Source organism: Pocillopora damicornis, chromosome 7, assembly GCF_964200805.1.
Source record: "Pocillopora damicornis chromosome 7, jaPocDami1.2, whole genome shotgun sequence".
NCBI lineage: Eukaryota > Metazoa > Cnidaria > Anthozoa > Scleractinia > Pocilloporidae > Pocillopora > Pocillopora damicornis.
This window is the reverse complement of record NC_142676.1, coordinates 14370605-14397257: the sequence shown is the minus strand read 5'-3', so window position 1 is coordinate 14397257 and position 26653 is coordinate 14370605. Positions and strand designations below refer to the sequence as shown.

The 26653-nt window shown below is 35.9% G+C and overlaps 3 protein-coding genes across 3 annotated transcripts; 1 reads left to right on the top strand and 2 right to left on the bottom strand.

The window, feature by feature from the left end:
• Positions 1 to 2001: 2001 nt before the first annotated feature.
• On the bottom strand, positions 2002 to 12916 carry LOC113670344 (dynein axonemal light chain 1). Its single transcript, XM_027186480.2, has 10 exons — positions 12812 to 12916; positions 12697 to 12735; positions 11950 to 12059; positions 9429 to 9484; positions 8299 to 8354; positions 7044 to 7133; positions 5144 to 5197; positions 3992 to 4028; positions 3791 to 3877; positions 2002 to 2445 (listed from the first exon to the last, which is right to left on the bottom strand). Exons 1-10 carry the CDS (start codon positions 12812 to 12814, stop codon positions 2396 to 2398), a joined length of 582 nt encoding a protein of 193 aa, XP_027042281.2. The 5' UTR covers positions 12815 to 12916; the 3' UTR covers positions 2002 to 2395.
• Positions 12917 to 15229: 2313 nt separating this feature from the next.
• Positions 15230 to 16169, top strand: LOC149042716 (uncharacterized). Its single transcript, XM_089213449.1, has 3 exons — positions 15230 to 15484; positions 15725 to 15839; positions 16011 to 16169. Exons 1-3 carry the CDS (start codon positions 15254 to 15256, stop codon positions 16052 to 16054), a joined length of 390 nt encoding a protein of 129 aa, XP_089069575.1. The 5' UTR covers positions 15230 to 15253; the 3' UTR covers positions 16055 to 16169.
• A 1957-nt stretch (positions 16170 to 18126) lies between these two features.
• Positions 18127 to 26491, bottom strand: LOC113670375 (uncharacterized). The gene is made up of 8 exons (XM_027186520.2): positions 26329 to 26491; positions 24908 to 25068; positions 21604 to 21691; positions 21383 to 21474; positions 21000 to 21063; positions 20008 to 20111; positions 19260 to 19354; positions 18127 to 18622 (listed from the first exon to the last, which is right to left on the bottom strand). The coding sequence occupies exons 1-8, from the start codon at positions 26386 to 26388 to the stop codon at positions 18546 to 18548; spliced, it is 741 nt and encodes a 246-aa protein (XP_027042321.1). The 5' UTR covers positions 26389 to 26491; the 3' UTR covers positions 18127 to 18545.
• Between the last annotated feature and the right edge of the window lie 162 nt (positions 26492 to 26653).

Genomic DNA, 26653 nt, shown 5'->3' with positions numbered 1-26653 from the left:
TGTATACTGAACGCAATTCCACAGGTACAAGGTAGTTTAAAAGCCATTTCGAGTTAAAACTTGAGGTCTTTTCATCACATTAACAAGAAAATAAACACATTCTATTGTTACGTAACATCGAACTTTTCTCAGTCTTAGGAGAAGGAATGTAACCATCTGTAGCATATCGCATCTTGTCGGTGAATTTGAATGCAGTTAGTTTCTTGCTCGCAATGCCTTCTTTTTCACGAAAAACAGTATCAAGGGTCCAAACATTTCATTGCACTTTACCCTCTCCAACAACAGAGGAGGTCAAAAGAAGTAACGAATGACTCAGTACATGTTTATTTTAAACACCTTATAGCTGCCATAGGCAAAGCAATACCGTTGCGAATGCAATAGTGAGATTGTTGATAAGATTTCTCGCCCAGTCAAGATAAGCCCAGTTGTTTCGGTAGCCGCTAATATCTGTGACAACTTGCAACACAGTTTAAGCCTCTGCGACTTATCTAGAGACCTTTGTCGGAAAGAAGATGGAGTTAATTGAGTGACACTAAATTATTTTAAAGTTCTCACCTGTTTTTAAGTTATAGTCTCTGTAAAATATTTTAAACCTTACACAATTCAAGAAGCGTAAGATAGTTTAAAAGACATTTCGTGTCTAATCTTCGAGTCATTCATTGCAATGAACAGGAAAATGATTACATTCTATTATGTAATAACAAACTTCTCCATCGGTGCATGACACGGCCCTAGGTGGCCTTCCATTTAAACCTCATCACAGTCACCTGTTCACAGGAAAATGATCACATTCTATTCTTACGTAATATCAAACCTTAGATCATGACCCTCTTTAATTTTGAGCTTCCCAAAAATTTGAACCACCATCATTCACGGAATACGAGATTAATAGATGACATATTCTTCCAAATGAAATCAACAACTAAAGTTACGCAAAGAATCTCTTTTTCAATCATGCGAGACAGACATCATTTAGTCTAGTCTCACGGCAATAAAAGATACATTCCTACCAAGAGGCAGGTAACACCTGGAAAACAAGATATTAGATAAGAAAAAACTTAAATCGTTGCATTTTAGTAGAGTAATTTATTTTGAGAGTCAGGAGGTGAAAAAAAATATTTGCATGATAATTAAAAAAAGAAAACCTTTTAAAGCTATTTTATTTCTTCTCTAATGTCATTTTCCTCTTATTATTAAGAACATGAGTCGCCGAACAAACCCCACGATCTCACGCCGAACTGTACGTTTCTACGTTTCTACCGAGAGTTTCTTGCCATTTGGTCATTACGTATTTTGCCTTTCCTTTCGTTATTTTATATTACGGTAATTCTACTTGTCATGATAGTAATCTAGTTTGACTTCAAGAGGTAAGGTCAAGGGCTAGTTTGAAGTCTTTGAACAATCCCCCCTCCCTTCCCATCTCACGTCTCATTCATTTAGATGCTGGCCGGATTGTAGTCTTCCCTCTTAGTTCTTTCGCGCGAACGTGCACACACACGGCCATTGACCGAGTTCGTAATTCGCAGCATAAGCGGACATGCTGCTATTATAAGTGAAAGCCCACGAGGCTCTAACTTATAACACTTTAAGGCACAAAATTAGACGGCCTCTTCGTTTCCTATGGAAAAGGGAAATCTGAAATAGCCTTTAAATATGTAAAAGCAGTGCTTTAAGCTGTGTAAGTAATAGGGTTTTCTATGTTGAAAGTTAAGTCTGCAAAATCGCAAGAGTTAGTTTTTTGCCTTCATAGGAAGGGGAACGTGACATTACAAAACAATGGGGAGTGTCAAAGGATAGCTTTCCACAATTTCAGCTTTTCGTCCTCCGTACAAAGTATAACTACTGGGTTAAACAATAAATCGAGATTTGCGTCGATTGAAAGTAAACCGAGCTTTTTGAAAAGTTCCAATATAAAAAAATATAGGAGCCTTTAATACTTTCCCAAGGAGATTAGAATGGGGCCGTTGGACACCTCCATCTAGATTAAAACAAATTCAAGAGTAGGAAAACCAGAGTTCTCTTTGTATTTTGAGTTGTTTCGTTTAGCTTTCTCCTTACAAGTTCATTTGTTTGCTCCGTGTCTTTTGTTGGATAATCTCGCCCTTGATGTGCACATATCAAGGATGGCATTGATGAGTTTCTACCGCAAGTGATGGCGGATTTAGACTTATGGCTAGTTTAAAATATTTGAAGTGTTTCAACAGAGGTCTTAATGACTTAGATATTATAACGGCAGAAAAAATAATTAAAAATACGAATGAATTAAAGAAATACATGTACTGTATTCTGTGCAACATGCTGAACATATTTACATGTGTATAACCATATGATATACTTAGTTACAAATAACTCTGAGTTTATCACGCAGCGTTCTGTTGCAAATTATTCACGACTTTTAGGCTGGTTCTTCTTCTTCTTCCTCTTCTTGTCTGACCACAGGAACTCCTAAACAGCAACAAAAATGAGTTATAATATACAGTGAAAATACAACGCCATAAAAGTCAGTGTGGTCGTGAAAATGCGACCATTTCCAGCGGCACATTGATAACCTATCTCTAGGAATTTTAACCCTCACCCACCACCCTCTTCTCTAAATTAATATTTAGGAAGTAGAAATGGCAAAGAGTGATGAAGCAAAATATCGCACATAATCACTCCAGGTTGACAATGACCATTCTACCTTGCACTGCAAAAACCGTGATTGCAGCATTCCCAGGCGCGTAAAGTGCTTGTAACTTATGGGAAACAAACGCATGTTACACCAAAAAACCCGCGTGTATCAGAAGAGGCCGATTATTTGCAATTTCTAGTAGTTTTGAATTTCCCTTTTGTTTTTCAGTACACGCATATGCTTGTAATTTTTTACACGGATGCGATAGCGATTAATTGGAAAAGCATTCCTCGAAATAGAAATCGTCGTGTGTTTTGAGCGAAAAAGATCGTCACGTGATCAAAACAACACCGGCCAGATTATGGTCACGTGCTCGGCGACGACTTTTAGAAACCGATCATACTTCATTTTTACCAACAGAAAAGTCGACGTTTGCTTAGCAAAACAACAAAACGAAACGACCATAACGAAAAGACCGAAATTGGCGTACCTGCCGAAACGTCCCAAAAAAAACCCTGATACGAAAGAAATAATGCCCTACTTTAACAATTTTTTTTGTCATGGGTACATGTTTCCGTGGGAATTTCCATGTCAACAGCTTACTCTGTCACTCACAAACTCTTCGTGATTCTCGCTGGTCCTCGTAATGTTTAGCACATGGACGATTCGAAGACCCTTCAAATTTGGTCTCTAAGTTGATCATACCACTAATCTGAAACATTCGAAGTCCATTTCAATTTAGTAAATGTCGAAACAGCCGTTTAAAGACAACAAACATCGCAACGACCGATCCAATCACAATGGCATCAGGACTTCGAACTTCTTCGGAAAGATTGATCTCGACTTCGGAGCCTACCAATTACGACCAATTACGAAGGGTCCACACCAATTTGCATATCTCAAAGTGCCCACAACAACTTGTTGCTACGCTATCGCGTATCCACGAGTTAAAAATCAACATATATTCTTATAATAACATTACAATTAGGAGAATATTAGTTGATCCAATACCAAATTCTCTAAACTATTGCAATAAGAATTGTATGGAAGACAGTAAGGACAATTATTATTGAGATCTTGGGGTGAAAGCATCAACTCATTCATGTTTATTCAACCACGCCCACTAATGACTGCTAAATAGTGTCTCAGATGACAAATATGGAGAAAAAAACTTCTCACCATCCAACTTTTTCAGCTTTGACAATCTCTTAGTAGCAAGGTCCCTCCAATCCCCATCATTGGAATGTTTCTCTTCCAGAGGATTACCTATGATGAACGAACAAATCTACATGTAGGAAGTTATTGGTAAAATTCTTATAATATTTTCAAGAATTTAGGAATTCGCACACAGTAACTAGTATTCAAAGAATAAACCCTTACCAACAAACAACAAATCTTCTAACAGTGGAAGATCAACCTAAAAAAAAGAAGAAAAGATGTTCATGCCATTTGAAATCTATTATCCCTTTCACTCAAAGATCCAGAAATTAATTGTCACAAAAGCAATTACATGTAGCTGCAAAACCACAGATACAGTCCTTAGAATTGAAATGTTACAGGGTATATCAAGAGAATATCTTATCGCTAGATTACATGATTGTAAATATCACATGGCTTTATTTTGGTTACAGGACTAACGGCCATTATTTGTCATCAAATATTTTTGCTTGCAATCAACATTTACTAGCTTGTGCTAACATTCCCCAGCTAAAGCTGGGGCATATCCAAGTATACACTCAAGTGATATTCCACAACTTTCATATGTTATGTCGACTATGGTAAGTCTTTTTTTATAATTTCATTTACGATGAGAAGCTTTTCATGGTTGTTGCAGAAGAAGAGAAGTTTTTATGGTTGTTACAGAAGAGGGGAAGTACTTGTTTGTTCAAAAAATTACACCAGAGAACACTCACAAGAAAACACCCACTGCAGCAAACAGTAAGTTATTGGTAAACAATGTTTCTATTTGAAAGATAATAAACACAACACCCTCTATTTTGCAGAAAAATATAATCGCACATTTGTCATTGGTTGTCATCTGTGCCTCAATTTTCTTTAGCTTTGCTCTTTGAAAACTTTTGCATCTTGGAACAGATAATATCCATAGACAAATATGCATGGGCATTTCTTACACCACATAGAGGCTATTGTTTATATAACAAATTACGGGACAATTTACTGACTGATCTTTCCAAAGAGTCACAAGGCTATTTACTTATAATAAAAAAACAGAAAGTAAAAGCAAGCAAATCACAGAATGGAGGAAAATCTCTTCCAATTCAACAAATGAAATAAAATAAGACAAAAAGAACTGAAATTGTGTAAAATGAACAAGTCTGTTTAGTAGAAGGTAAAGTTAAAGAATAATTTCATTGTTTTATATATCTCTTACTGAAGAACATTCACAATTTTTTTCATAGATGTTTGCATAACAGCTGGTCAAAAGCAACAGCTGTTGTAAGGAGAATTATTAATAGAATCTTGGGAGAGGAAGGAAAAACTGACATGTCTGTAAAAATTCTGAAAGCTTACCAGTTTCTGAAATTCATCCCATGTCTTAACTTGGTTGTTTGACATGTACAGAACCTTGACCAAATAAAAGCTCCACATAAATATCAAAATAGGCATAATAATAAATATCAAAAATAGGCAATCTGATACTGTATGTGGCTACTGATAAAGCACAATCTTTATAGCATTGAAATGAAATAGAGGTTGTATAATAATGCAAGGTAATGTTGCTGCATCCCACATATTTTTAAGTGCCCCGTTCCACAAGAGAAAGATGATTCAAGATTATAGTGACTGACACTCAACCAATATTATTCCTGAACATATGTAATTATATAGTAAAATATATTCATATAATAATGATAATGATAGTAATAATAATAATGATGATGATGATGATGATGATAAAAATGATAACAGTGGTAGTAGTAATGGGAATTTATTGGGCTAGTTCAAGAACCTCACTGTTCCTCTGTTGATCTCTGCTCCAGGCTTCAATGATAATTAAATTATGCTTCTCTTGATTCTGCTTGCTAATCATCAATTATTTTTTATACAACAAGGCATTCTGCATTATAGAACATTTGGCTATTTTCCCTTTCCACCATTCCATCTTTTGTCGGATAGAGCTCAGGTTATCATATTTTTGACCTTGCTTGCTTTGCAAATCAAGCAGCTCTTTTGGGCATTAATTGCTGATTGAAAGGATAAAATACTCTCTCTTTGAATAAATAAAATTTTTCTTCAAAGTTTCTTCCATGTGCAGATCAAACCTATTAAGATATTTCTGTAAGGAAAAGTCTTCTTTTCAGTTACATGTCAGAGACACCCCTGAGAAATTATTTTGAGATGTTTAACATTTTTTGTAGTGTCATGGCATGAACTGAAAACACTACGTATCAAAGCAAATTAGCAAATATGCAAAGTATCTACTTAGCATAATTTGCTGATTCAAATGATAAAATTCTCTTTCTACAAAGAAAAATTTTTCCTCTAAGTTTTCATGATGCACCGATCACAACATTTACAACATTCTTGTAGGGAAAAGCTTTGTTTTTTCACGTGCCATCCTGAAATTATTGTGAAATGTTTATTGGTCTCTTGCAGAACTAAAGCAAACAATAAGTAGCAATGAGAATGAGATCTGAATTTTATTTTTGCCATCATACACTCACTCACTCACTGATCCTGACAACATATGTGGCCTCATATTGGAGGCAAAAACAGTGGATTAACAGTTGATCCCTGAACAAGAAGACTTTCCATCCTCCACTTTCCTTCAGTGCATTTGCTTTAAAAAGATTACTGGCTATTTAGGGTAAGGTGCAAAATCTTCAGTTACTGTAAAATCACAGTTATGATAATTCGCAAAAACAGTGGATTAACAGTTGATCCCTGAACAAGAAGACTTTCCATCCTCCACTTTCCTTCAGTGCATTTGCTTTAAAAAGATTACTGGCTATTTAGGGTAAGGTGCAAAATCTTCAGTTACTGTAAAATCACAGTGATGATAATTGGGAAGTTCTACTGGGTCTGAATATGCTAAACTTTCTTCAAAAGCAGGCAACTTAATTTCCATTAAGCTTGTGACTAAATCTCAACATTGTGGTATGCATACATGCACATGTAACTTAATTATCTAAATATAAATACCACAGCAAGAGAGCATGATGAAACAAATCCTGCATTCTGATTGGGTATTTGAGCCTTACTCCCCTACTTAGTTCTTCCAGGAAGTTATTTTATTTTAGCATAATAATGAAAAGTCTGTTATGAACCAAGTTTAAGATCAAGATGGCTGAATTTCAGCCACATTTATGGCCCTCATTAATTCGTCTCAAGCCAAGAAAATACCATCATGACCTCAGTCTTGGTTAATCATGCAGAAACACAAGTAAGTTAGTGTAAATGATATCATTACCTTCAGTTTTTTAAGTACACCAATGCCCTTTAACTTCTCAATGTTATTGTAGGATATCCAGAGTTCTTCAAGAGTCTCTGCTACAGCTTCCTGTGAAAACAATAACCACAAATAACTACAGTTGTAGAACTCTGCTAACTTGAACTTTGTTAACTAATACTCCCCACTAACTTGGAGTTTGAGTTAGAGTACAACTGTACATGTACTGTAGCAAGCCCTAGGATTTCAAACGCCAAAGAGTACATCTCTTACACCTGGGAACTCATGGAAAATCACAAGAAAACAATTGTAAAATGGTTTCTTTCAATTTGCTCAATGTTTCAAGGATTTGCCATACATGATGGTCATCATTGTGCCATTCTCCTCAATACTCCACTAAGCCATCATGATAAAAAGAAAACATAACTGCAATGGATTACTTTTCCTGAGAAATCTTGATCCATCATCATTGACACCAGGAGGTGTCATTGTCTTAATGGTTTGAGGTTTCAGGAGGTGAGATAGTCTCCTGGCATGGCACAAGTTGTTTGCAAACCTTCATGAGCTAAAATCTTGCATTTGATTTTGGGAGGAATACAACTACTTTGAGCGAATTAACAGAGTATACAGATTTGAAAGATTTTTGTAAAAGTTTGCCAAAATATCCTAGGAATTAGGACAAATGAAAGTGTGTCGGGAAATTTTGATATTTGAAATATTTGTCCCACGGGGTCCATTTGCGCAACATGACTTGCATATTTTTAGCTACTCCAACTTTAGATGGCGATATCTACACAACCAATCAGACCATCGAAAAAGCCTGACACACTTTTGTTGATTGATGCCTTTTGAATGAGACTGTGCATCCATTTTGCTTATGCTGCAGCATCTGATACCCAATAAATCCAATAAAGAATCTTTGGTCATTTCACGTCTTACCAGCTCCTGACACTTCCTTAAAGGAAAAATTGCTTAAATTATATTTTTATTGTAAACTGCATTTTTTAAGCTTTCTTCTGATATATAGTTTGCTAGGATTTTAGTGAATCTGGCACATGTACAAATTTCTTCCAGAAAGACACCAGCCAAAGTGGGATGTAAGCTTAAGCTGCTTATGGGTTAGATGAGTAAGAAAGGCAAAGTCAGATGAAAAAACACAAATAAAGACATGGAAACTCACACATCATAAAATACTTGACAAAGTTTATAGAGGAAAAACATAACAAGTACTACTCAATCGGCCCGAAAAAAATGGGTGTTGCTTCAGTTCACTTACCAAGCCATTAAGATTTTTTATGTTATTTCTTCCCAGTGACAGAATTTTCAGATTCCCTATAAAGAAATAAATGAGGTAAACTGATATTTGATTATTTCGTAATTAGTTTAAGAGGAAACATCTAGCTTGCAGTCATCAACAAAAATTCAGCTACTACGGTATGCCTTGGTGCAACCTCCCATATCTTTTATACAAACCCACACAAACGTAAAAGTTATTCAGCTTTGGCACTGTAAAGCAGAGCTGGTAAATCTCTTAACTTCTCTCAATGTTACATAAAACATGTATAATCATTCAATTATAAACCAGACAAACAGCCTGTCTTTTGACATAAAAGTGCATTTTTGGCACATACATGTTAAAGACAAAGCTTTGCACACAGAGGAAAGGACACAAAAAATTCCACCTAGAAAAATAATCAAGGGTATCTGCAGTCCAAGATCAGATCATTCCATGAAAAAGTTAGGGTAATTTGCTCCTTATTAGAGTCAGTTTGTCTAAAATTTACCTAATCTTTATTAGTAAGATAGATAAATAGAGAGAAAAAAATAGACTAAAACAATTGAGTGTTTCTCAAGGTTAATTAATCAATGTTGATATCAACACTACAGCAATCCTAACATTAAAAATAAGTTGAGTTCATTTGGTGTCTAGTCATTTTCATGCATGACTTAATAAGTTCAGAGTATTCACTGTATTTCTGAAGGTTTTCAAAATACAGTGTCTAGAAAGCTCCCTCAGAATATTGTATAGTTTGTATGACCACAGAACAAAGTGAACAAATACCACAAACAGATGAAAGAAGGTTAGATCTGAGCTTGGCCAACATATCCCTTGATATTTCCAATTACCAAGCACGAACATATGATAAATAGTATATAACATGAAACTTTTCTTGGAAGTTACAAGAGATTTTTTTTCGTACATAGTTTTCAAAATTTTTCCTGCGTCCTATCAGACACTCTGCTGCAGAATAACTCTTTCATTTCTCAATATATGGCCAATATCAAAGAACTTTAATTACTTAAATGTATAAAAGCTGCATCAAAAGACAACAATTTACCATTTAAAACAATGATCAACATGAACATTATGGGATAGGAAAGCAAAACATTTGCCTATAAACTTACGTAAACCATTAAGGTTGGCAATTTTTTCAATGCAGTTTGTGGATATGGACAGTTTCCTGTGAGGTGATCAAATGTTCACTGTGATTAGAATTGGAGTTAATGTATATGACAGTGACAGCTTACATATACTAAAGTAGTTGCAAACCAGTAGTTAAAAATTAAATTAAAAGCCTTCAGCTAATGATGGAATAAGATAATGTTTCTACATTTGTGTGTAACACTTAAATACACATAGCTATTTTAAGTGAAATGATTGCGCTGAAAATCAAACCTGTACAAGAGCACCAAAAGCTGAGCAAATTAGGACCAAGCAAAGGGCATACTGCATGGTTTCAAATTACCAACACAATAGGCAATGTACATGTACATGTAATTTAAGGTGAATCGTCCTTTGCCCAAGCACAGTCAAACCTGCATTGAGCAGCACTGTATTAAGTGGTCACCATTTATTAAGCAGTCTGTTGTCAAAGACCCAATATTGTTACCCCTTAATTTGTAACTGTAATTTTCACATCAGTCTATAATAAGCAGTCACCTCTATTGAGGTGTTGTGGCCACCTTTTACTGAGTCCCAACACCTTTTTGAACTGTCCTCTACCTGTACTGGATGGTTACTCAATGTGAAACCACACATATAAAACTAATCTTTCAAGTAAAACTTAATCCATTTTTTTATCTTCCAAGAGAGTTTTTGTACATAGCAAAAACTGGCTATTTTTTTTATGTTTTCAAAAATACCTCTATTCTGTGGTCACTCTGCTATTCCTTGTGGGTGACTGCTTAACATAGGCTTGATTGTTATCCTATGTTACCATAATTTCCAGCCGTTTACCTGCACGGGTGATTACCCACACCGGCCAATTATTGCATACGACAAAAAAAAAAAGTCAACAGATTACCTGCACTGATGGATAACCCACACGTTATGTTATTAAACTTTTTGGTGGCAAAAACTTGACATTAAAGTGATACATTTCAGTCTTTTAAAAGTTGTCTGATCTAACTTTCGAAAACTTGAAAGCTTCTTTGTCGAGTTTAAAGGTCAAAGAAATTCAGACAAGTGCACAATTCTGTGTCAATATTAGCATGTACTTTATTGATGTTTCACACTTGACAGAATGCAAATTTGTGGCCACATTTTGTACGAGCAATCATTCAGTGCCATGTTGATTTGTTGAAAGAACCTGGGTGAGTGTTAAAACTTGAATTATAAAGCACTGTCTGCAATTTCTGAAAAAAATAGATGTCACCGGTTCTATTGGGCCTAACAAGTCCCTTAAAATGGGAAAATTCTCTTCAGCTCAAGCTAGTGTTAAATGGAGATTTGTTATTGATGCGCAAGATATCTTTGGATTATTTTTTTCACCACCAAGGTTTTGTTTTCACGCATGCTGATAACAATTTGTTCGTCACGCAACCAATTTTGCATGAAATTAACTCGAGTCGGCATCATGTTTTCGTGCCACTTTGTGAAACTCTTACTACAGTAAAATTCATTTGAAAGGTGGAAATGCATGTAGGTGAAAATTTTTTTCAATTCAACTACCAGTAGATTTTAAAATTGTCACATAACCCGCATCTCCCTATTACCCCCAGTGGCATGCGTTTAATGCAAAATCAACAGATTACCCATGGGTAAACAACCGGAAATTACGGTAGTTCCTTTGTCTGATAAATTTAATAGATAGAGAAGCCTTGACTGTTCTCTGTTCTGTTCTAAAGTAGTCAAATGTTTCTTTCCATTTCTTGAGTGCTCTAGCTGCTTCCTGCATGCTTTACAACAGAACAGAGCACAGTCAAGGCTTCTTTATTTGTTTTATGGTAAAGAATCCTTTAAATTCTCCCTGCATCACTTTCAATTTTCAAAACAAACTTTCTTTTCAAAGTGAACAACAGTGTCATCAGCATGCTCCATACTCTAACAAAGCATGCTACAATAAGCCAATCTGAAGCCTTGTTAGAATGGTTCAAATAATGTAATTGGTTATTCATTAGTATGAATTTTAAGAGTTGTGCCAGTTTGGATATATTTTTCATCTTTCCTATTTTGATCTGTATTGTTTTTGAACACGAAACTATATATACTATGCAAGTGTTAGCTGTGTTTGATTTTACTAAGCTTCCAGTCTAACTGAGTGTGAAAACCTTCAAAACTTGAACTGTCTATTTGTTTTCTCTTTGAGGATTTTCGTCTCTGCTCACATCATAATAATGTGAATTACCACCCTTTGCATGTTTAGAAAACTTTGTTTGCCTTTTCTGTTGCTACTTGCTGGATCACTTGTTCCAAAATTTCACTTTCAATAAACAAAAAAAACTAGAGAGAGGTCCCAGAAAAGGTTGGACATAGTACAATTTAGAAGACGGCCTGACAGCTTTAGCTCAGCTCTATGCTTTTCACTCTGATAGAGCACACTCTTTCAACCAATGACAGCACACGTTGCATCCAAACTTTCTTATAAAACTTAATAAATCTTCCATATGAAGTTTAAAACTAATTTTAGAATACAAGCATACTTACACACAGTTTGTAAGAGTAGATAAGGAAGCATCCATCTTTTCTATTGGAGGATACTGTGCATATAGCTTGACTTCATCTGATTCTGATGCTTTTTTCTCATGTTTCTGTTCCTGTTTATCACAAATACAGTACAAAATTAAATGCTTGGGTAACTGAGTTTATGCCAAACTACCATTGAGACTTCACATCTACTTTCCAAACATATTTTTGATTTGAAATGACTATAATAACTTAAAAGTTATTTACACTGATACTATCATTGCTTTAAGCTTACTCAATTTTCTTTAGGAAATACTTGGGCAACAAACAGAACTTTCTACCCAGCCAGAGTACCATGGCACTAACTTGCTGTGCTATTAACTTGAAATACCGGTACTCAAAAAAAAATCCCTGTAACTGTGATAAAAACTTTTCATTTTTATGTATTAAGAGGACTGTATATGGTCGTGAGTGGAATCGTTCTCCAGCACGTACTAAGTACTAAGCACTAACACGTACCATAAAAGACATAAATTGCAAGTGCAAAGTAAACTTACTGTAAGTGAAATTCAGATTTCAATCTTGTCACTAATACCAACCCTAACAACTAAACACAACAATAAACTATGCTGTTTTCAAAACTAAATACCCAAAGTATGTATGAAGAAAACAGCTCTAACACTTCTGCAAATCCTTCTATTTCACGTTCACCATCGGTGTTTAGGGTGTATTACTATTGATATCTAATTAACTAATACAACAGCTTACCCATTTTGCCAAGGCATCCTTGATTGTTGTTCCCTTCGACTAAGACAAAACAGAGACGAATCTTTTTTATAGACTACTTTTCAAACAGAATTTTTTTTATCAAGACAGTACGTACCATTTCTAATAAGGTTTCAGGAAATAAATATCGATGTGTTTGTGTTCTCTTTCCTTACTCGCAGAAACTCAACATGGCGGATCTCTATGGAAACAGAGAAACCGCTCAAAAAGCATGACGGGGTGAAGGGAGTAAGACCGACCAATCAGAGGAAAAGAATGAACAAATGGCGGACGACATTAGTGCAAAGGGTTCTTAATGTTGAAAAGGAAAAACTTAGAGCTCTCGGAAAGGAATCTCAGCAATTCTCGTACGGATAAAATTGGAGACTCTGTTGTCGATATTAAGCGGAGCATTTTCCACATTCATCGTAAAGAACAAGCAGCTCTTGCTGGGCGATTCCAGTGAAGATAACGATATCCCTTACAATGTTTCCTGGAAGACATCTATTAGTTTAAACGTCCTTGATCTTCTTGAGGAGTGTTTGATGATCATAGCGCAGAGCAACATTAGATTCCACGAAATATGTAAAGTCGCAAGAGTTTAGCCTTTGAAAACTTATCTCGTCCTTATTTATCCCAAATTGAACTCGAAATCATGTAATTACCTGAACTAATTGCACTCGAAATAATGTGATTCCGTAAACAGATACCACTCGTAACATGTCATTACCTATACTAAAAATAATCATAATAAACTTTATTTAACGAGTGTGCATATTACAGTGTGAGCTGAATTATGTAAATCGCTGGTAAACAGGAAGCCGCTTTTTATACATAGGTTTATGAGCAAGAATAACAAATTTCTAAAAGGAAAAACACCTGCTGTCATAATTGAGTCTTCGCCACCATCCTGAAAGACAATAATCGTTACTCACGAACTCACTTCAAGAAGAACGCATGATACAAGCTGAAAACTCAATCAATTGCTAAAAAATATATAATATTTAAGCTAAGGTATAGGAATCAGTGGATAATTTCTTTGTGGCAAAGACGAGTTTTTTTTTTATCAGTGGCGTGTTTTGTTTGGTCAGTTAACGGGCCTTAAACGCAAGCAGCTAAAAATACTAACCCTCTATCGGCTAGAATTAAATATTTTACTAGGAATGGAATGACGAAGAGCAATGTGCCCTCAAATGCTCTGCCTATTCGCGAGTTCAAGCAAAGCTAAAAAGCTCGTTGAACGCAGTTACACGGTAATCCATCACTGGTGCGAGCGTCATATACTGCGTTTTCATTTGTCACATTTTGCTTACAGTGACTGTTGTGATATGCAACATAGACTCTTCTAAAGGTTTGAAGCTTTTGAAGTCTTTCTGAGAAGTTCCTGTTATAAATGATGTTGTGCACGTGTCTTCATGTAGTTGTTTATTTAATTTCAGAGGGAAATTATATGACAAAGTTGTTTTAAAGCAGTAAGATCAATCGCCTAACTCAGTCAGACATTATTCCTCCAAAACTATCTCCTACGACTCATATTGATCAACGCGGAGGAAAAGTTCCGTCATCAGTCGGGTAAGGCAGTTTCCTACTCTGTTTGTGGGGGAAAACTAGCTGCTGCAAGAATAAGGTGTGACTTGCGTGTCCCACTGTTTGAAGTGAATATCTTGCAGCCCCCATCTCAAAGTTATTGTTTGTCTCTCGTTGTTCGTGTCGCCGCTCTTTAAGATTTAGTCAGACTAAAGGATGAAAAAACGAAACAAAATGAATGTAAAGTGTCCACCTTTAGAATAATGACGTCAACTGATAAAATTGGTAACGGTACTTTGCATAATGTTTCCCCTTATGAATATAAATTTTATCTGTGTTGGTTGCAAGTACAATTGAGGTGAAATTTACTTTTTTTTGTTTGAAAGGTAAGAGACTATAAGAATATATCAAGAACACTGGCAAAATTATCTCTATATTTTACTAATAAATAGGAGCAAGGTAAATCTAAAAAAATTTAAACTTAAAAATCTCCGAGGAGGTTGTAAAATACTTTAATGCTAAATGATTTTTCGAATTAAGATGTTTGCTAACTGAAGACATCCATGCTGCATTTTGGCATCAACATTGTAATATTTCAATTGGTATCAGATGAATGAAGAGCATCTCTTTTTGAAGCAATATTTTTTCTTATGGATTTTTAACGTAAATTAATCAACTGATTCACGATTAAAACCTTTTATCATCTTTAACAGAGGTATGGCCTTCCATTGTTTGAGATTTCAATTATAAGATTCGTGTCCAAATGTACATCATAATGGGAAATCGCTGTAGAGCGGTCAGCATTTGAAATGGCTTCGTAGAAACAACATAAAGAAAACTTCTTGTCATCAAAGCTCTGCTAAGTACGCATACTAAGAAATTAGACCCTTTTCATTTCTCAGGCAATAATGTTTCATAAGCTAACCATAACCTTTAACATAGCCGCGTTTAACATAATCGTTGCGTTGTCTTATTGCACATTCTTGGAGAGGACATCCCCACCATATCCCAAACTGTTTGACAAAGTGTATTCATGAAAGACGACTTCCACTATCTGAATGTGTCTCTCGTTGGGAAATCCACGGTGTATGACGCCATGGACTGCGCCTCTGAATGTCTCAGCAGTCCTTTGTGTTTTTCCTTTAACTTGGCCACCTTCAGAGGAGCTAAAGGAAAATTTTTGTGCAAGGTACTTTCCACTGATAAATACAGAAACGCCACACAATATGGTGGAAATATGAGTTCGCATCGCTTCTCCATTGCGGTAGGTATCCTTAAGTGTCTTGATCATAGCTCCTTTCTCGAAATGCTTCTCTCAAGCGTGATTTCCTCGTCCTGTCTGAGCATATACTATACACTTCAATGAATGATGCCCAGAAAGTTGCTCAAAGATGCGTCCTTTGATGTTGATAGAAACACAACTATGCTGATGAGTTCGTGACTAACAACTTTACTTTACACATCTATATCGATTTATTAGTTATTCATTTATTTGTTTTTGCAGTCTCCTTGTTCTTCCTCACCATGTCAAAACCAAGCTATGTGTGTGACGAATTACAAATATGGTACCTTTAAATGTCTCTGTGGAGAAGGCTTCACAGGAGAGTTCTGGGAAAATGGTAGATAGCAGACACAACTGTTGTTTAATTATTATTATTCTTAATTTTAGTACCGGTTGGATAATGATTAACAATCAAAGTTAAAGTGTCTTTGGGCAGGTACCTCTGTTGAATTTTTATCGTTCTTCCTAAAAATAATCATCAGTGATGATTTTCTGTTTCTGCATTTAGATCATAGAAAGACATGCAAAATACCACAAAACGAAGGCAAGTAATTAGAATGTTTAGGAGTACTTTATTGAAATTGAGCATATGACAAGAAATACACAAAATTTACTCAGAATTTGCATTCTATTTAAAATACATTGACCGCTATATATTTGCCACTTCAAGACAACAGGACTTATTTGAACATCAATAACCCGTGGAAAATTTGCGATAGAATAGAGGACACATACGTAGTGAGATCGCACCATTTTGGAATAGTAGATCACGCAATGTCATTACTGATAGCCTTACTCTCAACCCCTCCACTATTCTACTATGTCCCACTTTGTTTTTGTCATCGCTAGACTTCGTAATTCATTTGATTAAGACAATGTTTTTTTGTTTTTGTTTTTTTTTTTTTACTACAAAATAATTTCGTTGCTTGAAAACCAAATGGTCTTTTTGATTACTCATTCTACAAATCAAAACGTTACTCGACTGGTAAAGTTGATCTTGGACTCAAAACCAATTTTCATTCTTTATCACTGAGGAAGTCATGAAGATGGACGGTAGCAAGGTACATGTTGACAATTTGCAAATCCTGTATCCATGATTAATTTGAGCCCAATAAGTTAAGAATCGAAAATCCGATACGGATCCACATTGTATTTTTCCATTTTCATAGGTTTCCACCCAGAATCAGTAGAATTGCAACAACTACAAGGTTGCACTGTAACCATTGCGGAGAGAAAAAAACTCTTCAACTCAAGCCGGTGGTTGTACCATCATGGTACAATCACGCTGTTGATTTTAATTAATTCATTTTAACTAATTCAATTAATTTAATTAATTCATCTTAATTAATTCATTTTAATTATAACTTGTATATTATACACGTAATTCAGTCTTCGGACTGCGAGGTGTTTCTTTTTTAATAAACGATTATAAATAACCACCATTTTCACACCAAACTTCGAAAATTTACAGTGAAGCACTCTGTTTCTCGTTGTGATGGTTTGAAGGAGAATTCAAGAGCATTTCGATATCTCCCTTCGTTTTAACCACCGAGCTTAAAATTTACCATCTTCATTCACACCATCTTAAATAAGTTCATTGATAACATCTTGTTGACATTCCAATGGTTGTAGTACGCTAAGTTTGTCACTATCGGACCAAGTCAAACCACTTAAGTCACCACTAGCCTCCATAGCTCAGTGGTAGAGCGTCCGAAGTTTTAATCGGAAGGTTGTGAGAGCATTCGGAGGTTTTTTTATCCGAGTATGCCTGTGTCATTCTCTGAATAACACATTCGTTCACCTGAATCACCACGCTTAAAAATTACCATCCTCATTTACATCATTGCAGATAAGCATTACATGTTAACATTCCTATCCTCGCAATATGCTGGAAGATTGTCACCATGGACCTGGCTAAATGGCCCAGCTTAGCAATAATCACCAATGGTGATAGAGCAGCCGAAGCACTAGTCAGGTTGTAAGTTCGAGTCTCGCTGGAAACTCTCAGAAAGGTTTGCCCCAAATTCTACCTTCCCCATTTACATCATCATTGCACATGAGCATCACGTATCGACATTCCTACCATCGCAGTATGCAGGCATTTTGTCATCATGAACCCAGGTAAATGGCCGAGCTTGCCACGAGTTTACTATGGTTCAGTGGTAGTGTCCGTAGTACTAATCGGAATGTCGAAGGTTCCAGTATTGGCAGCACTCCGAGTTTTTTCCCTCGGAGTATCCCTATGTCAAAGTATGGTGAAAAATGACAAATGACGACAGCACCACAAACAGAAAGTAATCGCGGGGAGCTTCCTCAAGCAAAGAAACGGATATTCAACACGGTAGTAAAAACAGGAAAAAAACCATAACCTCTCCATCTTGTCGACCTTCCCCAAAAGAACAACTGCAAAGTACGATAAATTACGTGTAATGCGTGACAACACGCAATGTTCCCACTGATATTGTGATAGAACTAACATCCAAACAAAAGACACTCGTCCCAGCATACACAACAAAAAAGCTTGCCTTCCAATCACGGTAGTGGTTGTTTTGTGCTTGTGCAGAGGAAGGGTACGGGCGGCAAAGCCTAAAGCCTGAATCTAATTGGTGCGAGCAACATACCACTTCAACAACCAAGATTTTACTTTAATATTTATGTTTGTTTTCAAAACTAACTCAACAACAACTCAAAAATAAATCCTTAGAGTCAGGGAATAATAACCACCTAAACATTATCCGCGTGGGTGACCCTCCACTTTCAAGCAATTGCCGAGAACGTTTGAAACAGCCCTCTAAATGCGATTCTCTAAATTACAAGCAAAATTGTATCATAACAGAAGCTGCTCATAGCCTTTCCAAAATTATGTTTCTTTAGTAATGCCTGAAGAAATTGGGTTCCTTTCCGGCCACCTGGCTGGAAAAGTTCACTTGGCTATTTTTCCATCCAGGTCTCTCTATAATTCTTGACTTTGCATACATGATGTAGTGGTTCATCCAGGAATACTTTTCGTCCTATGATCCTTTGCGACATCTTAATCGTAATGTTATGTCTTTCTAAATGACTTGAGGATAGGATAGATGTTTTCGAAGGCTTCATAGATTTCTGAACGCACTTTGGCACCTATAGGACAAATAAACATGTCAAAGGGTTAATTCTCACGGCAATTTTCTCTACTCCAGACTACAAACGGGTACCAGGTAACAGTCAGGGAAACCTGAGGAGATGCTGGTGTAACTAGCGATGGACAAGGATCACATCCAAAGGGGGAGGAGGGGAGAGTACCAAAACACCTACTTCATGCTTTGAATTCACTTTAAGTTACCAAGAAAAAAATGAGCCCCAAACAATCCTATGACAGCTATACATGAATGCCAGTCAGTCTCAGTATGATTAGAAACCTAAAGCTTCTAGAGTTCTGAATTAAATGGTTTGGTGTGGGTGATAGCTACCAAAAGGAAGTTGCAGCCAGCACTGTAAGTTGCAAATGTATCAAATGTAACAGTGAGCTACTATCGGACATCTGTTGTAAATAACAATTTGTAAATGAACCATTTAGAGACAAGTTAATACATCCTCATTACCAATTGTATCACATTCCTATAAGGGAAAGAAGGATTCTCAAAAATGTACCTTGCTCATAACAACTGGCTTTGTAGCTCAGTTAGTGGTAGCACTGTACTAGTAGCATAGTAAATGTACATGGTAAATCGCAGCTCACCCTTGAAGATCATTGATCAACATAAATATGATTTCTTACCTGTCAAAACCACCTTCCCTGACACAAAAATTAATAACACAATTCTTGGCTTAACCATTCGATAAATCAGACCAGGAAACAGCTCTGGTTCATAACTGCAAAATTAATCAATACACAAAACAATAATTTATTTCATAAGCATTATCTAAACGTCTTAAATAAAACATTGAGAGTAATGGAGTATTTGATGAACACAAGGGTGAAAAAATGTGAAGAATTATGCTAATCAAAGGAGAAAATTTGTTTGTCTTAAAAATCTCACCATTAATCCCATATCTGTCATTTATTTAATCCATAGCAAATTAAACTCTTTTCTAAGACACATGGAAATTGGCCACCATTCTCCACCCTCCCAGTGAGCTTGAATTTGGCCATTTCATTACTGTTTGCAATTCTTTTTTTTTGTGGAGGATGATGGTGTCCACAGTTTATGCATGCAGTGCATTCTATCCTTATGCAATTTAAAGCTTAAATCTAACTTAATTCTTATTCCTTTCACCATTATGGTTTAATAAAGGCCTATCTAATATAATCAATATACATGAAAAAGGTAGATCAACCACACTTTCAAAAATGGGTACATTCTACATTCCAGAATTAAATAGTTTGTTGAGGCTATCATATCAGGACAAATTTTTTTTCCTACAGACCATAAAGGAACAGTACATCCACACTGGAAAATATAACACAAAAAGAGAAGAGAGATATTCATATGCATCACTATTAATCAATTTTCTGAATTTGTTACCTGGAAAACTGTCCATGGGCTAACACCAAGCCTTCAAGTCGAATTGGGAATCTCACATCACAGCTACCAACCATGTTCTGAATTTTGAATTCTGTAAACTTTGCCTAAAACAAAAGACATTAAAATTTTAGGGTCATATCTCTGTTTGCTTACACACAGGATGCATTTTGAAACTCGTAGTTAACAGCTACACACCCCATACAAAAAAATCAATTTTGCAAGCAGTCTGGCCAACAGTGATGGTATTAAATAATTAAAAAAATGTAGGTCTATCCAAGGAGATAGCTAAAAATCAATAAAAAAGCGATTAACACATTTCTTGAGAATTATTTACTGTAACAGAAGAAAAACCAACTAAATCAAATGTTTTTTGGCATTTTCGTTGTGTTAAAAGCCAATTAAAAAAAGAACAAGATCACAACATGTAATCACAAACCACAAAAACTTATCACTTGTGGTCCTTAAAGTTTTTCTATTTCACTTTCTCAATTCTCCCTGAAAAAATACACAATCCAGTTTAAAATGGTTCAGATGCTCCATGTTTACTGGAATAGGTTTTGGATCAATTTAACAACTTGCTGCGAGTGCCTTCAACACTTTGGAGTCAAAATACCTTACTGTTTGGGGAGTTTTTAAAGGAAATGCTCTCAAATTTTCCTCCACAAATTAATTTGTTCATTAACCAGTGATTTTAAGGATACCAGTGTTATGATTGGCTAAGGTAATCATAATACTATATGTATTATACATTAATTTTTCAAAAAGATGGCTGCCATGCAGTCTCTTTCTGTTCCTAAAGTTGAAACCAGATTTATTGAAAGGAAATGAAAAAGCTGCCTTAACACTATCCAGAGTACCAATACCAATGAAAGTTCTCAAATAATAAAACAGGAAAGCAAGATATATTCATCTTATTGGTGACTGAAAAAAGTTTGATTAAAATCTCTTTTAATTATTAAGATTGCCAGCATACAAACAAGCATTTTACTCACTGGAAACCCAAGCTTCTGTACCACTCTGGCATATTTCCTTGCAGCTAGCCTTGATTGGTCTTCACTAAGGAAAACATAAAATAACACTTCAGAAGTCTTTTTAACAGCCTTCAAAAGTGCAATCATCTTAAGAATAATATGAAAGAGTCAAATTAAGTTTACAGAGAGTTTTAAATGGATAAGTTTAAAATGAACCAAAACCAAACCAAAGTCTCCATAAATCCTTTCATTTACCCAATGGTAGTTTTCAATGGAATTGGTAAGAATTTGAAATTTTAAAGCAACCAATGATAATAAGAGCTAAAACTTGTTGCAATTGAATAAGACACCAGTCAGTTTATGATCTCAATTTTAAAAAATTATGTTCTCTGAGTTGCAAATACCTTTTTGCTCCTGTGCAAACCATTTTTCCAGAACTGAATATCAATGCAGTTGTCCTCGGCTCTCGTATTCTCATGATTACAGCTGCAAATCGCTGAAAATTGACAAAAATAATTCAGTGTGCAGAGCTCTAGAAAACAAACACTTCTGTTACAAATAGTTCAAAAGCTTCTGTATAAACTTAAAACATGTTATTGATAAAAGTGCTACATGTACAACTTACCTTTGGATTGTATTCTGCATTCCTTGCATGAAGAGCAATCTTCTTCAAGTCTAACTTACAGCCAAGATTTACAGTGGACACAATATTTCTGTCAAAACAAAATATTGACAGCTAGAGATCAACTATATATACTATTGAAAGATTTCCTTTACAAAAATTTTTAGTAAGAATTAAAAAAAGTACGACTACTATAAGCACTTAGTCCACACTCCAAGTATGGCCACAGATCCTCTTCCACCAATGCACCCACAATTTGGAATGAACATTTGAGACTGACAGTGAATCTGACTTCTTCATACGTGATCTTAAGAATTAGTTATCAGCCAGTTAACACAAATCTTTAATTTAAATTTGATGTACATCACTTTATAATTTAAGAATGATGTGCACCTTTATAAGGTTATTACTGTATACAGTCATATTCTTTTCATCATTATTATCATCATTACTATCATTGTTATTGTAGAATGATGTTATCATTATCATAATAATTGTTTTTGTATATAATTTATACCTTCAACTTGTTAATATTGGCACAAAACAAATTGCTGGAAAGATTTTTTTACCAGTTTTTTTTAAAAATAGTAGTCTTATTTTATTTTTTTAATCAACTTAAGTTTTACCGTATTACTTCAGCTATAAGCTGAGTGATTTTTTCAGTATTTGAAACAAAAGTCTGGGAGATTTTTCACAAGAAACAGGGTTCTGCTCATAGCCAAGGGTTTGGGATCAAAAACAAGTACAATTGCAAATTTAAAGTTAATGTGAAATGTGTGTTTCCAGAAAATATCCATACCCCCACCACGGAGGGAATTTCATATAGGACCGCCCCACCCCTTCGGATTTTCCATTTTGGGGTAGCAGTGGTAGCCCCCCCCACCCCTCTGGAATTTCCAAAGAACTTTCTACCACCCCCTATACCCCCTGGAAATATATTTTTTTCTCGTAGCAAACAACAAACAAGAGGGACGTGTGATTTTGTCGCGTGTATATTCGAGAGATGGCGTACACGCGCAAGGTAAACGTCGCTAACTAGCTTAAACTTAATGTTTGCTTTATTTTTAAATACAATACTTATCCTTAAACATTTAACACAGTATTCTCAGTACACGAAAGGAGAAAAAAACTGTACAAGTCGCAACAAAACACTTTTGAACTGTTAAGTTTGTACAATGTACTGAGAAAATTGCGTGCACTTGAAATGGAAACGTTCGAAATCACATTGAGCAACGTAAATTTGTACCAAATTGTGTCATAAATAAGAGAGCAAAAGAGAAAACCGAGTCAGCAGTAAGTTATTTTGAACTCATCTTTCCAAATTCCAGCCTCTAATGTAAAATTTCTTCACACAAGCATTGATTCTTGTTAACAGCGGGTCGATAATTTCGTCCGATTGTGCATAAACAAACCTTGGCTAGTTACCAGTCCCACGCGCATATATACATAGCCCTGGATCCTAATGTTTCTCAATGTTACTATCAACTGTTTTCTACTACGGTACGACTGTACTTATCATTCATTGTAACATCGCAAGCAAGTAAGCCATAACGAAATCGTCAAGTCTCCTACACATTATGATGCAACGGAATTAAGCTCAGTGCAGATCAAAATTAATAGATGGCTGGAGTCAATAAGGGGTAGTGAATGGTAAATTTATGCGAAACTTTGCGAGACGGCGAGACCAGCGTTTTTTTTTTTGTGAGACCAAGACAGTTATTTGTAAACTTTACGAACGCGAAACGTGTTATGACCGAGGAAAATCCCTAGGTAACCATTCCTGTTGGTTGTAATCTTTGGAGACTGGTAACGAGTAATGGCGGCTCCGTTCGAAAAACAAAGTGATTCTCTTCTTTATTTGATGTTATTTATGTTCCAAAGCGCTACAAGGATAAAAGAAAACTTTCTTTTGCTGCAGAACTGTTAGAAGCATCGTAATTTAACAACTTAAACTTCAGAACGTCCCACTAAAGTAGGTAAAAGGCGCCAATTGACATACGAAGAAAGTCGATCGACTTCCTACCCTCTGGACAAAAATTTCGCCTCTTACCCCCCATCCCCTCTGGAATTTCCTGGGACTTTGACCCCCCCACCCCTCTGGAATTTCCAATTCCCTCCGTGGTGGGGGTATGGATATTTTCTGGAAACACACAATGACCATAAATTCTGCGACTGCAGTGCTCTTTATGTGACATGTTTTAAAAATGTTGTGAGAACAACCTATTTCTAACCACCAATCAGATTCTTTGCTTCCCATGCATTGAAAGATGATCTCACTCAACTCTGCAAAGCTCTTCTCATTTCTATTGGTCTCACTGCTGTGAAAACCACTCCATCACTTGCTCTACTAGTTCTACTGGTCTCTTCTCCAGTGTCGCACCATGGACTTGCTAAGTCCATAATCTCAAGCGATTTCTGAGTTGTTTGTTGTTTGTTCCGCAATAACATTTACCGTCACTGAAAGCCATAATACACGAAGAGCGATGTACTTTTGGCATGATGAGAAAAATAACAGTGATGAAAGAAATACTCAGTTGAAATGCTTGTCAGGTTACAGTAACTGAGGGTGTTGTGTTTCTGCAGTTGCATAGTAGTATTTACATCTTCACTGATTAATTTTTTTCTTTTGTGTTTATTGTAATTCATTAGCTTTTGTGTTCAGTGAACCATTTCCCAATGTTTTCCGTTAGGTTCGCTCACTCAAATGGCTGTTTACAATCAAGAATATCACTCTCGGCTTAGAGCTGATGGTTTTGCTTTTTTCTTGGACAACACGAGTCTGCTGGAAGGTCTCTAACTTTTAGGGTCTTGGCTTATATCCAAGATTGGCTTATAAGTGAAGAAATACAGTAAATTTAAAATTACACAAGTATCCTCATCATTGTAATTATTATTAGTATATACCACACAAGTGAATAGAGGTTTTTGCACCTGCTGATTGGCTGGTGATTATCATTATTATCATTACCATTACTAACAGAATCCAAATTTTTAACTTGTCATTATTGGCACAAAAGAAATTGTACAGGTGTATGTATAGTGTGTAAGACTTTGCACAAGAAAGACAACATGCAAAACCATGGAGGACAAAGATGTAACCCAAGTATCATTATATACACCTGTGCATATGATTATTACAAGTTACTAAGATATTCTTTATGCTCAGAAGGCAAAATAATTTGATAATGCATTTGAGACATTAACAAGTGTATCTCTTTCTAGCTGTTCCACTGAATAAACATTTAGCAAGTACAAGCCTGAATAGTACAAGGAATTTAAATAGTAGAGTAACCAATTATACACTCACTGTAGTTGAGGTACAATCCCAGCTTGTTCTGCTGTCATAGGAGTCATAGGTGTTAGTGGTGGCATTGGACTGGGTGTGGGTGGATAGGTACTCAGGCCCCCAGGCAAAGATGTCGTCGTCTGTAAACCTGAAGACCCAGCTGACAAGAGACCTCCATGGGACTGTGATAGAAAGTTAGGATTAAATTAAATTGTTGTACAACATGTCAACAAGATGATACCATTTAAGTGAAAGGAGGATCACCCGGCTCATTACTCTGGTATAATGTTTACAAATGTGTTCAATTCTCTTAAATAAAATCACCATCACCCTTATAATTAGGCCTGCGGCCATAATAAAAACCACAACTTTGTTAAGACAAGTGCACCTAATACATGTAAATGTCCACAGAAGGGATGCACAATCAAATACTTAAGGAATTACCTCTGAGCAAGTAATCACACACTTTTGAGTGCAATTTGAAATATACAAGGAGTTGCTGATAGCAAGTTAAGTGCTGTGAGGGGATAAATGAATTACAACAGTAACACAACTGGCTTTATTAGCACAACTGTACATTTAAAAAAAGTACTACAAAAATCAACTAAAAAAGTGTAGCAGGTTTTTTTAACTACGTTGCTAACGATTTGTCATGTAAATCAAAGCAAAATGAAACACTGATAGTAAAGGCAAATAGCCTCTGCGATGTTAACGTGTTTTCATTTGCATTAATTTGTGCCTCGACGTGCTAATCGTTTTAGCCGACTGTTTCACGGCCGCAAAAAGGCAACTTCAAATCGAATTTTTCGCAAATAACAAGAAGTGGCGTAAAATAAATACCAAACCTACTCCTCTAAAGCTAACTAGCAATGAATGCAAATGAAATGACAGTTTAAAGCTTCAGACCCCCTTTTAACCTATTCACGTAAAAACTTGAGCATGCATAACGTTTCATGCAAGGTACCATTAAGAAGGAGATGTTTATCGCTTGTTTTATCGTTTACCAATATACGACCGAGTATCATAACGTAGCGTACAAGACAAGAAGCTTGTCAATACTGAATATTCCAGAGTTGTTCTTCAGGCAATTTGCTGGTTCACAGTAACTCTACTTAGTTTAAACATGTACTGTCCAATGTCATTTACATTATATAGGGAGACAATTTTGTGGGAACGAAAGCAATCACAAGACCTTAGTCCTTGTCATATGCATAGTGACAAAAAAGGGAAGAATAATTCAAGCTCATTCACAGGTAACAACCAAAGAAATTACTCCATGGGAATAAAACCGCCGCCGACACAGGTACGAATCAGCACGGATTAATAATAAACAAGACTTTCCCCTTGAAACGTCCAGTCTACGTACATTTAGTTAATTAAGCTTAATTTCTCAACTTATTCGTCCTATTCCAGAAAAATTTCGGATGGCAGCTCCGACTCACCTGGACTGGGGCACTTGTTCTGTATCTGTTATCGTCATTTGGGTCTAATCTGTTGTCCATTTCCTCGACTTCAATTCTCAAGTTGGCGGTTCGAACTGAGTAGTAGCGAAGGAAATTTTTATAATGCCACCTCTTGTACGACCGAAGTGCTTTATGGGAGTATGATCCAGTGCTTTTACGGTTCGTCCTTCTTGCGGTCGTCCCAGGAAGTCGCATCACCGTAAACAAGCAATGAATAACTTTGCTAGGGGGAGCCATTTGTGCCAAAATAATCAATCGCTTGTGATGAATCTCAATCGTTAGTGCTAAAGCATCAATTTCCTTC